The sequence below is a fragment of the Drosophila innubila genome, assembly GCF_004354385.1.
Source record: "Drosophila innubila isolate TH190305 chromosome 3R unlocalized genomic scaffold, UK_Dinn_1.0 2_E_3R, whole genome shotgun sequence".
Lineage (NCBI taxonomy): Eukaryota > Metazoa > Arthropoda > Insecta > Diptera > Drosophilidae > Drosophila > Drosophila innubila.
In genome coordinates, this window is record NW_022995380.1 from 9,921,522 (window position 1) to 9,937,797 (window position 16,276).

Genomic DNA, 16,276 nt, shown 5'->3' on the forward strand with positions numbered 1-16,276 from the left:
CTGTAAACTGTTGTAAACTATCAAAAAACTTAAATAAGTTTCCAACGAATTTTCCTCTTTCTCTCTCCCATTTCTCTGACGTCAGCGGAAAGGTTGTGTGTGTGTGTGTGTGTTGATATTCATACTCGTAATGCTGCTATTTCTACTGCTGTGGTCTACTCTAATATGGGCCGCCCGTTGGTTGCCACCACCTCCAACAGCAGCAACACCACCACCGCATATTCAATTAAGTGGCACACTCTCCAAAAATTGGGTCTTCAATGTGTGTGCGCCGTGCGATTCTGTTTATTTCGTTAGCATCAAAGTGCATACAATTAGAAATTAAACACAGCATTTAGTAAAACATTTAAATGAAAGTATAAATAAACTGTAAATGGTCGGAAAAAAAAGCGCTCGTCCCGAATAAACAAAACTATAAAAAGCTCGCTAAGGAATCGCCATAGGGATGGAATTGTGTTGAATGCGGTTTCGGATTCGATTTTGAGTTCTGGCCCAGAAGGTTCAATGAACTTTGAATGGCTTTTTAAGATGCATTTTTTGTTGTGCTGCTAACAATATTTATACTAACAAAAGCGGCTAGTAAGTGAGTGAGTCGCGACAGTCAGCCAAGTTTTCCAGGCGTGCATCCTACGGAACTGCAGCTGCTCGTATCTCACGGCATCGCCTGCCAGTTGCTGGACTCGTAGCTGTAGCTGTAGCTGTAAATGTATCTGTATCTTGAGCTGTACAAGTATCTGTTGAGGTATCTTTCTGTCTTTGTTTGTGTACGACGCGACATGTGTAAACGTCTGGCGTATCTGTTTTATGTGGTCGGTCGTCGTCTGGCAACTTGATTTCCTACGTGCAAATTGGCCACGCAAAATATCTGGAAAAACTCTGTGAAAATTTTACAACGCGACTTTATTTCACTTTGGCAGCGGGTATTTCGAATTTGTCATGAAATTTGGCGTTAAAGGAGATATGCAGATACTTTTCTGGTCCTAAATTTAGCTTTAATCAGTCCATTATATCATATACCTGTCCATTTCAAGGAGTGATCTAAAAATTTGTTTTAATATACATTTTTTCGTTGCTTTCTGAGCTGGAAATTGCATACAGGGTATCAAAGTATCTTCCACGTTCCGAATGGTATTTTTTCTTTCTAGTTTATTTTTTTCAACTCATATTGCCACTCTATGTCTGTGTGTATGATTATTTTGCATATAGCTGCGTTTAATAGGCGCCTCGTCGATCGATTTTTCTGGTTTTTCAATTAGAATTTCATGGACTGTCGTTGCGATCGGACGCGGCATCAACAGAGTTTAATAATAATTAAAGAAATATTCGACTGGTTAATTGTTATTGCAGATCATCAGTTCCCCATCGAACTGAACAATGTAGCCAAAGATCATACCAATCTCGAGAACGATCAACTGCAGTCGCTCTACCGGCGACTCTGTGTCCTCAATCGTTGTGCCAACATGCGACTGGATCAATCCCACAAGCCGCAGACGCCACAGGTGAGTTCAGCTCGGAAGGAGAGAAAACTTAAGGACACGAGTGTGATTGTTGAGTATTTGCAGCAAAAGGAGGAATCTGACGATGAGAACTTTGCCCTGAGCGAGAATTGGACATTCCAACCACACATTCGACGCTGGTCGCGCATTGGCGAAATGGGATTGGAGTTGCCGCCGCCAGGACTTCTCAATCTGGAGAAGACGGAGAGCTCCTCAAAGGAGTCGAGTCCGGATCGCTTCGAGGACGATAGCTACGATATTGGCGGCGCTGGCATCACTCTCATGATACCAGGCTGCAGCAAGGGCGACTCCAATGATAGTTCCCTGCATGATGGCTCCGATGGAGCCGCAACTCGTTTGCGTCGCACGGGCAGCGAGAGGTTCAAGGATGGCGCCAAGGCCTTTTTGCGACGCGTGGAGTCCATCAAGTCGCGACGTCGTAAGCGACAGAATCGCGAGAATGTGGTCATCAGTGGACCACAAGTGTTGGACCTGTCACAGATGGGGCTACGCAGAAGTTTGAATAAACCGGACGCCGTCTACTCCACACCGCCCTCACCCTCGGCATTGAGTCCCATCCACACATTCCCCAAGGCGCCTTTCTTTGGCAATGAGCTGAAGGTTCCAAGCCATAGCGAGAACTTCCTTAGTCCCAATCGGGCCAGTCCCAAGCGTACTCCGACCACTCCCCGCTCCATGCGCACAAGTCCGCTCCACTTCTTCTCGAGCCCAATGACTCAGCTGAAGGAGGGCAAGTCGGATGACTCCTCCTCCTACTACAGTGACAGCCAGGAGTCATCTACGGGTGGCAAGCTGTCACTCTCCCTGCGCAAACCCTCGAAGGCGCGACGTTTCCTGCAGCGCTCCGGCAAGGTGGATGACATTGGTGCCCACTCGGACTCGGAGTGTCATCAGGGACGCAAGCTACTCATCAAAGATGCCAATTCCAATACCACTGAGGTGAAGATCAAGAAGCTGACGCGAGGTGGCTCCCTAAATCTGGGCAAGGATGCCAAGAAACGGGATGGCTTCCGCTCCTCATCATTCCGTTCCCGCAGCACATCCCGCAAGGAGCCGAAGAACGAGGAGGAGCACAACGGAGGCGCCAAGCGTCAGCCCGTGGTGCGATATCACAGCTTCCAGATGGAGGAGCGTCCCAACATGATCTTTCGCAAATGCTTCTCGCAAAAGATCGAGCCCCAGGCGCAGCAAGAGGATGGCGGCATTCCCTTCGCTGCCATGTCGGCTGGTCAACTCCAAATCATTCGCAAGTTGGCACTGGTCACATTGACGGGCTACATGGAGCGCTACTGTCCCACTCACCGCTCCGGCTGGAACTGGGAGCTGCCCAAGTTCATCAAGAAGATCAAAATGCCCGACTACAAGGACAAGAAGGTGTTTGGTGTCCCACTCCTCCTCATCCTACAGCGCAGCGGACAGTCTCTGCCTCTGGCGGTAAGAGCTGCCTTCCGCTGGCTCCAGCTGAATGCCCTCGACCAGGTGGGACTCTTCCGCAAGAGCGGCGGCAAATCCCGCATCATCAAGCTGCGCGAACAGATCGAGGTCACCGAATCGAAAGCCGAGTGCATGGATGTGTTTGATCTGCAGCAGGCTTACGATGTCGCCGACATGCTCAAACAATACTTCCGGGAGTTACCCGAGTCACTGTTGACCACCAAAATGTCCGAGACATTTGTGGCCATTTTCCAACGTAAGTAACCACAAACAAAGTAGAATCTAGAATCCGCTCTAACTCAATACCCTTAGATCTACCTGCGGAAGTTCGCTTGGATGCGATTCAATGTGCGGTTCTTCTACTGCCAGATGAGAATCGTGAAATCCTCTATGTGCTGCTGGAATTCTTGACCATTGTGGCTGCAAATTCCCAGCAGAATCAAATGACCAGCAACAATCTGGGCGTCTGTCTGGCACAATCCATCTTCCACTCCTCTATTTCGACGGGATCTGCCTCCGTTTCGGCATCGCCCCGTCGCAAGGGCAAAGGATCCGGCATGCCGGACATGAAGGAACTGGCGGAGGCAAAGGCCTCCCATGAGTGCTTGTCCTTTATGATTGACCACTACAAACCCATTTACACAGCCGCCAAGGAGAAACTCGGTAAATGCAACTTCGGTTATATGGAGGAGTCCAAGCCTGTGCCCTTGGAGGCACTTGGTGAAGGCATGCAGTTCCACAACTGGCGCGGATATCTGTATGAGTGCACAAGTGCGACCATTAAAGAGGGACGCGAAAAGTAAGTACAAGAAATAACCAGGAACCGCAAATAAAATTTATGTTAGCAAATTTTAACTAAAAAAATCAATAGGATAGAATTATGTTAGGATAACATGCAATATACCAAAATTTCTTATTTTTGTCTTAATTAGCGATCTAAGCTAAAGATATTCTTATTCTGGGCTTTAGCAAAAAACAACAAGTCCGGTTGGCACAAAAAGAATAAGAATATCTTTAAATTTTTTCAACACACCAATTAATTCAAAAGACATTCAACTGAACTTTTACTTATTTGATTTTTACTTAAAAGTTATTTGTGACATTTAAATTAAAAATCAAAAATAACACCTGTTTTCAATTTTTATTGGAAAAATCAAGAATAAGTGTTATTTTTCAACTTTTATATAAAAATTGTTATTTAAGTATTATTTTTTACTTTTTTAATAAAAATCAAAAATAAGTATTATATCGTAACTTTTAAAAAAAAACATTCAACTGAACTTTTATTTATTTGATTTTTACTTAAAATTTATTGAATAACTCTTATTTGTGACATTTAAAATAAATAACAAATATAACACCTATTTTAAATTTTTATTGGAAAAATCAAGAATAAGTGTTATTTTTCAACATTTAAATAAAAATTGTTATTTAATTATAATTTTTTACTTTTTTAATAAAAATTAAAAGATGTGTTATATCGTAACTTTTAAAAAAAAGTTTGGAAATAATTGTTAAGTTGCAATTTTTATTTTTAAAACTTATAACAGTTACGCTCCCTAGAAATAACAGAATCTTATCATCTCAGGAATTTAAATTCTTGTAAATTTACTGCAATTGAGAAAAATTATTTTAGATAACTATAACGATATGATATTTTACCCATTCCTAATTTAAGATATTTTCAATTCTCTAATTTGACTTATCTTTAATATTCTTTCTTCTTATAGAACTCGAGGCTGGTTCGCTATAAATTCCCTGAACGACAGCAATGTGGACATTTCGTACAAAAAGGTCGGCGATGGTCATCCGCTGCGTCTCTGGCGCTGCTCCACCGAAATCGAGGGACCGCCACGCGAAGTCTTGGAGTATATAATCAAACAGCGTGCTTCCTGGGATCCGAATCTGCTGCAATGCCAAACCGTCAAGAAGCTGGACGATCGCACTGAGATTTATCAGTATGCACTGGATGGTCAGTTGACCACCGACTTCTGTGTGCTGCGGTAAGTGCGAAGGATTGTCTTGAATAAACTAAAGACTAACTGATCCATTGTCTTACTTAGCTCCTGGCAAACGGATTTGCCGCGCGGTGCCTGCGTCATTGTGGAGACCTCGATTGATCATGCCAAGGCCAAGCCATTGTTCTGTGCTGTGCGTGGAGTTGTCCTGGCCTCGAGATACCTCATCGAACCCTGCGGCAGTGGAAGATCGCGAGTCATGCATTTGGCGCGGGTGGATGTCAAGTAAGTCAGCAATCATCATAAGCTATAGAAGTAACTGCTAACCATTGCCTACTTTCAGGGGCAAGACACCGGAGTGGTATAACAAGAACTATGGACATATCTGCTCCCATTATTTATCCCGCATACGTTTGGCCTTCAAACATGTTGCCGATGGGCCCGAAAGCAAAGTATAAGCCGGATCATATTATAGATGATAACTTTAGGAGACAAAAACAAACCCGCACGCATTTCGATAACCCCAACGAGTATACAAATCCAAATCCAACATTTTGGACCACGACGAGCTTAGGTCTAACTACTCAAAGCGAAAACAAAATAAGATAAATATATATTTTTAATAACTTTAGTATATATTTTTGTACATATTTATCAAGTTATGATTATTCCAAATCTTTTTATTGAAAAAAAAACTTCAATACGTTTTACTACGTTTTAAATCTATAATTTATTGTATTATATTTATATGTGGTCTTAATTTATGGATACTTTAACTTACTTTAACTTTACAAAACGAAATCTAACATCCAAAATACTCAATACATAAATATCACAAATGTACTTTTACGATTTCTTACTAAAGTTTCAAGTTATGTTTATGACACCCCTATATCTTTAATGTTAATTAGTTTGTAGTCTTCTCAATGTGTAAAAAAAATGAAAAGAAAATCAATGTTCTAGAATTCAAAAAAGAAACGCAACCTTTTAATGTGTAAAGCAAAATCAACTAGTCAAATTCTATAAATTTAAGTTAAATTACTAACCCCAATTACACTCAACTAAATGGTTTACCGAGCATCAAGTTGTCGAAAAATTCCACTGAGAGGAACAAGTAATTAATTTGATTAAATAACTTTATGAAAACATAAGAAAAGATGAAGTACAGAGTTATTGATAGTTTTAAGCACTACGTATATATTGTTGATGTATGTATGTATGTAGATATATTATTGTAAATGCCCATTTTGGCGATATAGTTTTATTTATGTATATGTATATCTAAATATATGCAAAAATATATATCTAATCGTATCAGAAGTATCTGTACGAGTTATCAACTACTTCATGCAGTAATGACAAATAAAAACTAACCAGCCAATGTCAAAAAAAATGGAGCATATAACTATGTGTTACATACAAAAATATATAAAACAACAAGCAAACAACAAAAAAAAATAAAAACAATAAAATTACTATGAAATGTGCAAAATAAAGTCAAGCATTTTAATTTAATGTTAGGCGGTTTATTTAAATTATTCTTAAATATTCAAATTTAACCGCAAAGAAGTTGCAAAAAATAGTCAGAGCTCTCTAAATTGTCAAGAGAGAGTGCCAACAAAAGGATTCGCAAAGCAAACAGGAGGTGGCGCTACAAAAAGATCACGCGGACAAAACGAAATTTTGGAAAATATTATCTTTGGAAAAAAATACTTTAAAATTGCACTGCTGATGCTGATCAGGAATATATATACTTTATAATACCGAAGAGGGCCAGAAATGTTTTTTGTTTCTTATTTTACAATTCGAAAACCCAAAATAATGTGGTAGCGTCATCTATCGTTCAATTACTGAACGTTGCTCTAGCCATCTACCGAGGAAGAGCAGAATATGAAATGAGAGCAGTGCCACCTATCTTCTGTTCTCTTTACTTTCCCGAAAGCAGTGCTACGGTCTGCAAGCAAGCAGTGCTACGGTCTGCAAGCAAGCAGTGTTAACATACACTGAAAGCAGTATTGAACAGACGTTATTAATTTAATATTGAATTAAGATTTTCTCACTAATTTGGAACTTAAGGGCATTAAGTAATGCTGTTTCTATTTATTATTTGTCTCTTAAATTTTATGTATTTCATTCAAATATTAAAGTTGGCAAATAGTTTTTTTGATGCACCTGATATTAAATGGCAACACTATAATGTAATTTAATTTCAAATAAACTGGTTATAATAATAGTGGTGATCAAAATCAATGATATGCTAATCTAATGCGAATATAAGCGCTGCTGCTTGTTGTCCTCCTTCCATTGCTTCATTATGAAAAGCCTCCGGAAAACCCACCTATGTTTGTAGCTTACACATGTTAAGTACAGGCGGCAGCTAATTGTGCCCAGGCAACCAAGTTGACCCCAAAAGCTCACGCGATACAAACACAAACTCACAGGCATACCTACACATACAACAAGCACACACGTACACACACACACACACACACACCAAGTAAAATGCATGCGACAAACATTAAAAGTCCATTAAAAAATTATGTTCTCCATGGCGTGCCGTTGCTCCTGTTTAGGTGGTTGTGTGCAATGTGTATCCAAAGCTAAGCTGGGCGACAACGCATCGGCAATTTGTATGGCTAGCGACCTAAACAGACTGGCTAGGCCATATAGATACATATGTATGTGTTTGTATCGCATAGATACAACATATGCTAAATTTAGAGCGTAAGAAATGTTTGAGTTTAACTGGCAGTCAAGCAATGCGAATGCAAATGCAAATGCATAATTGTAATTGCGAATGCAAATGTCGCACGTATTGATTGCATTAATTAATTAATTTGTGACTTAATTTCATGGGCTTGCGGCAATCAACGCACGCACGACTGCCAAAATGTATTAATATTGCAGCGGCAGCCGCAGCCGTGAATGCAGCAACAACAACAACAGCAACAACTACAATAACAACAGCACCAGCAACAACAACAAGCACAACAACAGCAGTTGCTGATGCGCTGCACGTGTGTGTGTTTGCGTTGTTATTAATTGAAATTTAATGGCAAAATATATTTTTATTTATTTATTCAACTGCAACTGCATTTATGCGCACTTCCGTCGCCCCGCACTCCGCACACCCCGCCTGAACTCCCGTCGGCGGTTGGCATTTAACATCAAAAGCCTTGGTACCGTCCAGCAGCCTCTTGTTGGAAAGAGCCAACGGGTTTGTAATTGATTTCACTTAAAAATTAAATAATGCATGCGGTTTTTACTGCAAAATGGATTTCACAAATGTTGTTCTGGTTGTTTTTGTTGTTCTCTGTAAATGTTTCAGTTCACGCTCTCCCACTCTCTCTCTCTCTCTCACTCTTTCTCATTCCCTGGCTTCTCTGTCTCTCCCGTATTGCCATTTTATTTCGCGTTAAATTAAATATGAAAATTAATATCAACATAATTGAAATGGCAACTCAGGCAGCGCCCGTGCTTTTCAGCTGAGCACCATAATTGATGAAATTATTTAAGAATTATTTTCCAAATGGGCCGTGACAATTATGCGGGACCTTCGCAAAATGCGTGAGTGTTATTACACTGAGAGAAAGTTAGGTAGCACACATCGGAAGTACAAAAAATATAAAAATATTAATTGAAGTTTACTAAAATACTAGTTGACATTATACAAATAAAAAACTAAATTAAATAAACAGACATATATTTTAACCAGAATATAAAAAAAAACTTAAGTCAGCTATAATAACTTAAGTAAATAAGATATAAAAATAATTTAATTTATATACAATTTTATTTATTTTCTAAATATTTTTTAAATATTTTCAGCAATACAAATCTTAAAACTCATCCAAAAATTGCTTACTTTACACACATATTTATTAGTTTTAATGTATCTTAAAGAAACAAATATCTTTATGTCCTAAGCTTTGCTTCAAGTGCACGAAATTCTGCGTATCTGCCAAATAATAAAGCACAAATTGTATTTAAACAACAGCCTGCAATTAATTATGTTCACCCACACCACAGCACCCCCTTTTGCCACCCTTGTGCATGTGTGTATGTGTGCATGTAGATCATATGCCAAACAGTGCTCGCAATTATTTAATGAACCAATAACAATAATCACTAACAGCATCGGGTTGATTGGCATGTTTCATGTTACCAGTTAAAATTCGCAACATGTTTGCCATGAACTGGATTTGCATATGGAAATAATGAAATATGAGGCAAAACTTTATCCACAAATAAATGAAACATAATACAAAAACACAAATCCAGATGATGATAATAACAACAATTGACTGCTATAGATATTAATTAAAACAAGTTTATGTCACGCCAATTGATAGACATTAACATTTAACGAGTTCACTTTGTTTTAGCTGTTTTGGCACCTGTCTAAACGGTCATTAGCTTCATAAACGAAAACCTTTAAATGCACACGAAATTGCCGAGTCAAAAACCAACAACCAACCAACCAGCAGCAACAACAATGAAAAGGCATTGTACAATAATTGTTTATAATTCCTATTAAATTTGCACTTATTAATAATTCCAAATTTCTGCTGACGGCAAACGTACAAAATTCATGCGAATTGAAACTGAAGGCAAAGAAGGCCATGAAAGGGTCGAAACTGTAGTTGTTGTTGTTGTTGCTTGTCTTTCGTGTAATTAATTGAAATATAATTACTGCGGTTGCTGTATCGATTGGCATGTGTGATCATTAACTAACATACATACATACATACTTATCTACATAATCAAATATTTATGCATTTCCACGAAACTTTTGTGATGTCAGTTGAAAAACATTTCCCAGGCGCTTGTGGCCTGGCCAATTGTCATTGACTTGTTGTTGGCCAAGCTGGTATCTTGTATCTCGTATTAACAAATATTTAGAGTTCGAAATCAGCTCATATGACGTATGTAGATTTGCAGTTTGAAGAATTGCAAACTAATCAGCCCACGCCTAAAATGTGCGAACAAGTGGAAAAACTGCGAATGCGAAGAGAAACAGTTGCCAGGGCCACTGAAAGTGGCAACAGGCAGTGGCAACAGACAACAGACACAGAGAGAGACTGACAAAATGTTGGCGATGCGACAAATTTTTGCAATGCGCCCTCCATGGCCTGTGTGTGTGTGTGTGTGTGTTTGTGTGTGTGCCTTTGGCTTTGCGCTTCATTTTGTTTGTCGTTGCCCGTTTTGCGTGCGCACTTTTAATTGCAATTGAATTTTAATTACTGCGTTGTCAGCAAAGAATGTTGCAGTCGGTTGTTTAAGAGCCGACAGGCAGCAGCATCCAATGTGCGAGACACGCGGAGACAATGAGCAGCAGCAGCAACAGCAGCAACAGCAGCAACAACAACCACAACAGCAACAACGGGAGCAACAGCAACAGCCATCGGCAACTGTTGTCGTTGTCGAGCTGAGCCATCGTCTGCTCTTTGCCTTAGTCTTCAGTTTTCTCAGCTCTTGTGCTCTTTGTCTCATTTACAAGCAAAGTCGCCAACGGAGCAATTAAATGAGCTCCAGCCGCCGGCAATCGACGGTTGACTTCATTAATCAGCAGCTATAAATGTGATGGACCGATAACGTTTATCAGACACTGATGATTCTATTTACTGGTTATATTACCTACACATAGATAGCCTAATGAAAGTGCCCTGCAATTAGCAACGTCTGCGCTTGATTGTTACGATCCACCGTCAGTCGTCCCCTGAATAAAACGAATAACACCAACGAATGTCTAAACACATATTGTCAATGCCATTTCAATAATGTACTAAAATTATCTTAATTTATTTTGTAAATCTCTTATTCTCTTATTCAAGCGAATGAAAGAGATTTGTGTCATCAAAATATTTAGCTACTGAGAATGACTTATAATTAACCATAAAACTAATCTTGATGAAACCCGATCAGATGCAGACATTCGATTGAATAACGAGTTGAATTTACTATAAATATCTTAATGATTTAGCATCAAATTAAAGTGAAAAATTCAGTTCGCTAAACATGCTTAATGTATTTATAGAATTAATAATATTGTTTATTAATTTCTTGACCTTTTGATGCGGCAATTAAGAGCAGCATATTTGAAAAACCAAATGGCTTTATTAATGCATTTTCCAATTTTTGAGTACACATTTTCACCCTAACAAGATTTATGCATTGAGAGTGGGGCCATTTATCTAAAATTACACCACACTGGAGATGGAGTAGGAGAAGGAGGTGGAGGTGGAGGTGGAGAAGACGAACCACCCGCTGCAGGTGCACAAAGGGGGGCGCCAAAATGCATGAGAGAAGTGAGTGGGTGACATGGATAGAGTGAGAGTGAGGAAGGGGAAATGGAAGGGGAAATGGATGGAGAGTCCCATTTCCCATTTCCCATTTGGCGGGGCGGCAACTTCACCAATCAACAACGAAAATAACAAAATGTCAAACAGAGCGCATGCAACAATTTATTTAAATACCTCAGGCTCATCAAATTTAAGTTAACACACCCAAAGAAATGCGACAGACTGACTGAGAAAAAAAAAAATTAAATGAAAACTGAAAATGAAAATTCAATTTTCCACCTAAACGCAGACAGCGCATCAATTTTGAAAATGCGTTTGCCCAAGCATTGAATGTGTATGTGTTGTTGTGAGTTGGATGAGAAGAGACACAGTTGCCCCCAATCATGGCACAACCAGGCAAGACTCAAAAGACAGGCATGAAGTCAACAAAGTCACATCGTTGTCGATTCTAAAGAGATGCAGGCGGTTGCTTGACTCACACAGGAGGGAAGGAAGCAAAGGGAAGGGGGAAACCCCACGGCACAATTCAACAATTTCGATTCGCCTTTTGGTTTGCTGTCAACGGCAAACCCTGAAGTGGATATTGCAAGACACACACACACACACACACTCATGAATACATATATAAGAAAACCACAGCAATTAGAATTATGTGTGTGTCTGTGTGTGTGTGTGTGTTAGCTTGTGTGTCAATTAAAACACTCGTTGGCAATCAGTTTTGTTTTTGAGCTTATTTGATTTATGCAAGAGTTTTTTAATATTTGATCGACTTGGCCCACAAGATTCTTTTGTATTGGCATTTAATTAGACTTTATTGGCCATTAAGATTCCAATCATGATAACTGCATCTACAGTAGCCACAACACAAGTTATTTACACACACCCACCAGTAGCTGGCGCAACTTTCTACATTTTATACTTTATATATTGTGCTTTGAGTTTTATTATTATTTTTGAGCAAGTTTATGAGGCCGACAACGAAGTATTTATGATATTTACAACAAAAGCCAAAGAGTGAACGGACGAAAATTTTACTCAAATTGAAATAAAAACATACAAATTAATTAAAGCCAATAAACAAGAGGCATGTTCGAGTATGTATGGTACATACTGTACCCCGCCCCGATAAACCATTAATTGGGGCGCCCTACGCATTGCTGAGTTTATGACTTTGGTCGGGGCATCCACACGGCAATGCAATGGCAACCCGCCAGGCAGTTGCCTCTTGACTGTTGTGTTGAGTGATCATGCCAGATCAGCATAGTGCTACACTGAGAAAAAAATATTCTGAAATCAAGGTTTTGGTCTCAAAACATAGAATTCTGCGTCGAGAACATAAAATTCTTAAAGTTAGAAAAAACATGTTGGTTGTAAGAACATTTTAAATAAGACAAAGTTTTTCTTATAGGAATAAATCTTCTTATTACGTGAATAAATGTTCTTAAAACTTAGGTCATGAAATAAAAAAAATTAAAAATAATTCTAAATTCGAAAATTTTTCGGACTTTTATGTTTTGCAAGAAATAGTACATATTTATACTTTTCAAAAAATATAAAATTTTTATTTTAAACATTATTTTTTTATTTGTAAGAACTTTTTTTTTAGATTAATATTTAAAGTAATAGTTAAATGGTCTTTTAAGAACAAAATATTTAAGATGAATGTTCTTGATTTTAGAATTTGGTCTATTTTGTTCAGTGTAGCAGAGGAGTATAGAGGGGTAAGGAGCTGGGGGATAGGGGGCAGCTGCAATGGCAGCTTGGCATCCACTTCGCTGCCAATTTAATGGCGTTTTTACAACTTGAAAGATTCGTGCCTGCCACGCCGTTTTGAGCGATGATATTGGGGTCCCACTAAATGCATACGAAATGCAGCGCAACGAATGTCATTAGAACATAAAAATGATATTAATTGCATGCGAGAGTGCAAAACAGAATGGAGAGTGAAGAATGTAGAATGAAGAATGAAGAGACCTGAGACGAACCCAACTGGATGTGGAACTAGAAATGACAGTGGCACTGGCATGCAATAGAAACGTCAACATTTTCATGATGGAATTGAATGGGCACAGTGTAGATTTTCACATTGGAGATCCACTTAAATATGTGTGTCTTTACCCGACTCTTTGAAGGGGACAACGCAGTCTGCAGCAGATCGCATAGCGCATAGCGCAGATAAATAATAAAAATTAAAAATAAATTAACACCTAGTAAAGAGGCAGCCGCTGCCTCGGAGTTTACTTGGGTCTTGGTCTTGGTCTGGGACTGGGACTGGGACTAGGACTGGGCCTACTATACGATTAGACTCGTACCACAGACAGCTCAAAAATAGCGCAAAAGTAATTAAAAACGAAAATATAAAAGCAAAACGCACCCAGTCTTCCAACTTGCGTCTCTTCTTCTGCGCTGCCATAAAAAATATGTTTGTCTATATTGAATTCAACAAGCGAAACGTCGCCGCCATCGCAGCGACAGATCAAAGGCCCGGTCGGACGGTCGGACAGTCGGACTGTCAGACAGCTCCCGGGGCAGTTTTTAGAGTGTTGCCATATTACGATGATGATGATGCTAATGCAGTTGACATTTTATGCGAGACCAGAGAATGCACCCAGTTAACCGAGTCGAGTCCCCCAAACGAGCCTCCAATTGGTGGGCTCAACAATTGTTGTCGTTGTCGTTATCCTATGGGCCAGTAAATGCCAGGCCGATAATTAAATACAATAATATTTCAATTTAATTAGCTGGCAGCTGGTAAATACCATGGGGTAATATTTGACAGCCCACCGAGTTGCCATGGAACGAGCATTAAAAGATTCATTAGTATAATATTTGGGTTATGCTAATGTGCTCGCATCTATCATAACTTGTTAATGAGCATTTTATGATGCAAATGAAATTATTTTAAATGGCAACTAATTATAAATTAAAGTATGACTCCTTTATATGCCTTTCATTTGTGACTATATTACGAATGAGATATGAACTTACTGAATTAATCTGCGAGTTGACCTGATTCTTAAACACAATCACTCATTTTTATCGACAATTTATTTATTTTTGTAAAAATAATTATGCAGTAAATTCATAAATTAATAAAAATAATAATAATAATCGAACTGCGACAATTCTGATATTTTTTGCACATATTTAGTTTGATTAATTTTGATAAAAATTATTGGTTTGCTTAAAATACTTTTAATTTTGTTGTTAAGTCAGTGCTTAAACATAGTTTGTTAACTATTAACATGATTCTTTCATTAGTTTTAAATAGTGAGATAACTTGGATGCGATTTATTCTAATCGATTAAATTGCTTGTTTATGCTTATTTAACTATTTAAACATTAAATCAGTCAATTTCTGTTTAAATAATTAATAAACGATTCTAATTCAGATGAGTAAAGATTGCGTTTCTTGATAAGGTCTATTAATCGGCGAGATTTCTAGAATTTCGTTAGAAATTCTATTGGAAGATTGAGCTCTATAGATTAAAACTATTAATTTACTTAATAGTTCTTCTTAAATTTGTTATCAATCCACAGCATTACTGCAATGTTATGGAAACTTATGGAGACTATTTAATTTGTGTAACCTTATCGCCACTAATTGTGAAAATCTGATATCATCGAACCATCTATGTTTAATTACTATAGTTGATTATATTAAATTGTCAGCCAAACAATTAATTAACACACTAATTCATACTCACACACTCATACACTGATTGAGTGACTTTTGTGAGTGCAGTGTGAATGCAATTACGGAACAGAAACATCGATAAGATTATCCTTGCTTTTGCTTTTGTGCAACTGCGCACAGACAAAGTGTTCACAGAGGCATTTCATTGAATCCAATTATCGCTGGACATGGCATAATAATTACTGTCTGCTCCATACGCAAAAACACACACACAAAACAACCAGGCACACACTCACACATAGGCATACACATATACATGTGCACAAACAAGGTCGCTCGAAGCGAGTTAGCGACATTGAGAGCCGATTTCCTCTGGCTGTGACTCCTGTTGGGTGGCACATCCTGGCCTTGTTGCTTAACCAACTAAATCACAAGTGGCCATGGCAGAGGTAAGTCAAAGTGCGCTAGAGAAAGAGAGAGAGAGAGAGAGAGAGGGAGAGTGAAAATAGCAGAGAGCGCGCCAAAGCTTACGCAAACATAAGCCGAAGGATGCTGCCAGGCCGCCAGCAATAAAACAAAATTGCCACATATAAAAGCAAAATAATGAAGTGAAAATGGCAACAATGTGATTACACACAGTGGCAGGATGGGCACTAATAAATTGCAGTAAACGGCAGAGTGAGACAGAGCGAGTCTAGAAAGAGAGCGATATACAGAGCGAAAAGAGAGCAATTTCGTTTGCTGGTGAGCGATTGCGTCGGCGCGTTGGTTGCATGTTGCTAGCAACATGTTGCCAACAGCTAACTTGTTGGATGCGCGCAATTTGTATGAATATATGCGTATTTGTGTATATGTGTGCGTGTGTGTGTGTGTGTGTGTGTGCCACACGCTTCCCTGGCTTTTATTTAAAAGCTTACAATTTATCGCACCAAAAATGGTTTTTAAGTACTTCAATTGCCATCCGGCTGACAAATTGATTACGTCCCTAAACCCGCGATTGCAGATCGCGAATCACGTAACTGTATAGTAATTATAATAAATATACTTATAATATAATAAGCAAAATGAATAATTGTGTTGGCATAATGGCATCGTTTACAGCCAACAACAGCAGCTATTTACAATGGCAACATGGGACAGCAGCTGCGGCGTGTGCTTCATGGCAACATTACAACGAATTAAATTGCTTGTAATGGTGATGGTGATGGTGATGGTGACGTTGGCAGCACACACACACACACACACACAATGAACACAACAAAAGTGAGTCGCCATTGGGTTAAAGAGGGCTAAATGCGTGCAGTCATTGTGGGTGGCTGGGCAGACTATGTGAATGAATGAATGCGAGTGTGAGTGTGAGTGTGCGAGTGTGAGTAGAAGTGTGTTGCGGGAAGAGGCGGGTAAATGTCAGACAGCATTTATCCATTT

At 38.9% G+C, this 16,276-nt stretch overlaps 1 protein-coding gene across 3 annotated transcripts in view; it reads left to right on the forward strand.

The window, feature by feature from the left end:
• LOC117791834 (rho GTPase-activating protein 7) overlaps positions 1-6,057 on the forward strand; it is a 99,487-nt gene extending 93,430 nt beyond the window's left edge. For all 3 annotated transcript variants that reach the window (XM_034631731.1, XM_034631732.1, XM_034631733.1), the window contains 6 exons: positions 1,348-1,499; positions 1,563-3,207; positions 3,264-3,750; positions 4,682-4,954; positions 5,015-5,194; positions 5,253-6,057. In XM_034631731.1, coding sequence (XP_034487622.1) covers positions 1,348-1,499; positions 1,563-3,207; positions 3,264-3,750; positions 4,682-4,954; positions 5,015-5,194; positions 5,253-5,367 — 2,852 coding nt within the window. In that variant the 3' untranslated portion in view covers positions 5,368-6,057. The remainder of the gene's footprint in view (positions 1-1,347; positions 1,500-1,562; positions 3,208-3,263; positions 3,751-4,681; positions 4,955-5,014; positions 5,195-5,252) is intronic.
• Positions 6,058-16,276: the final 10,219 nt, after the last annotated feature.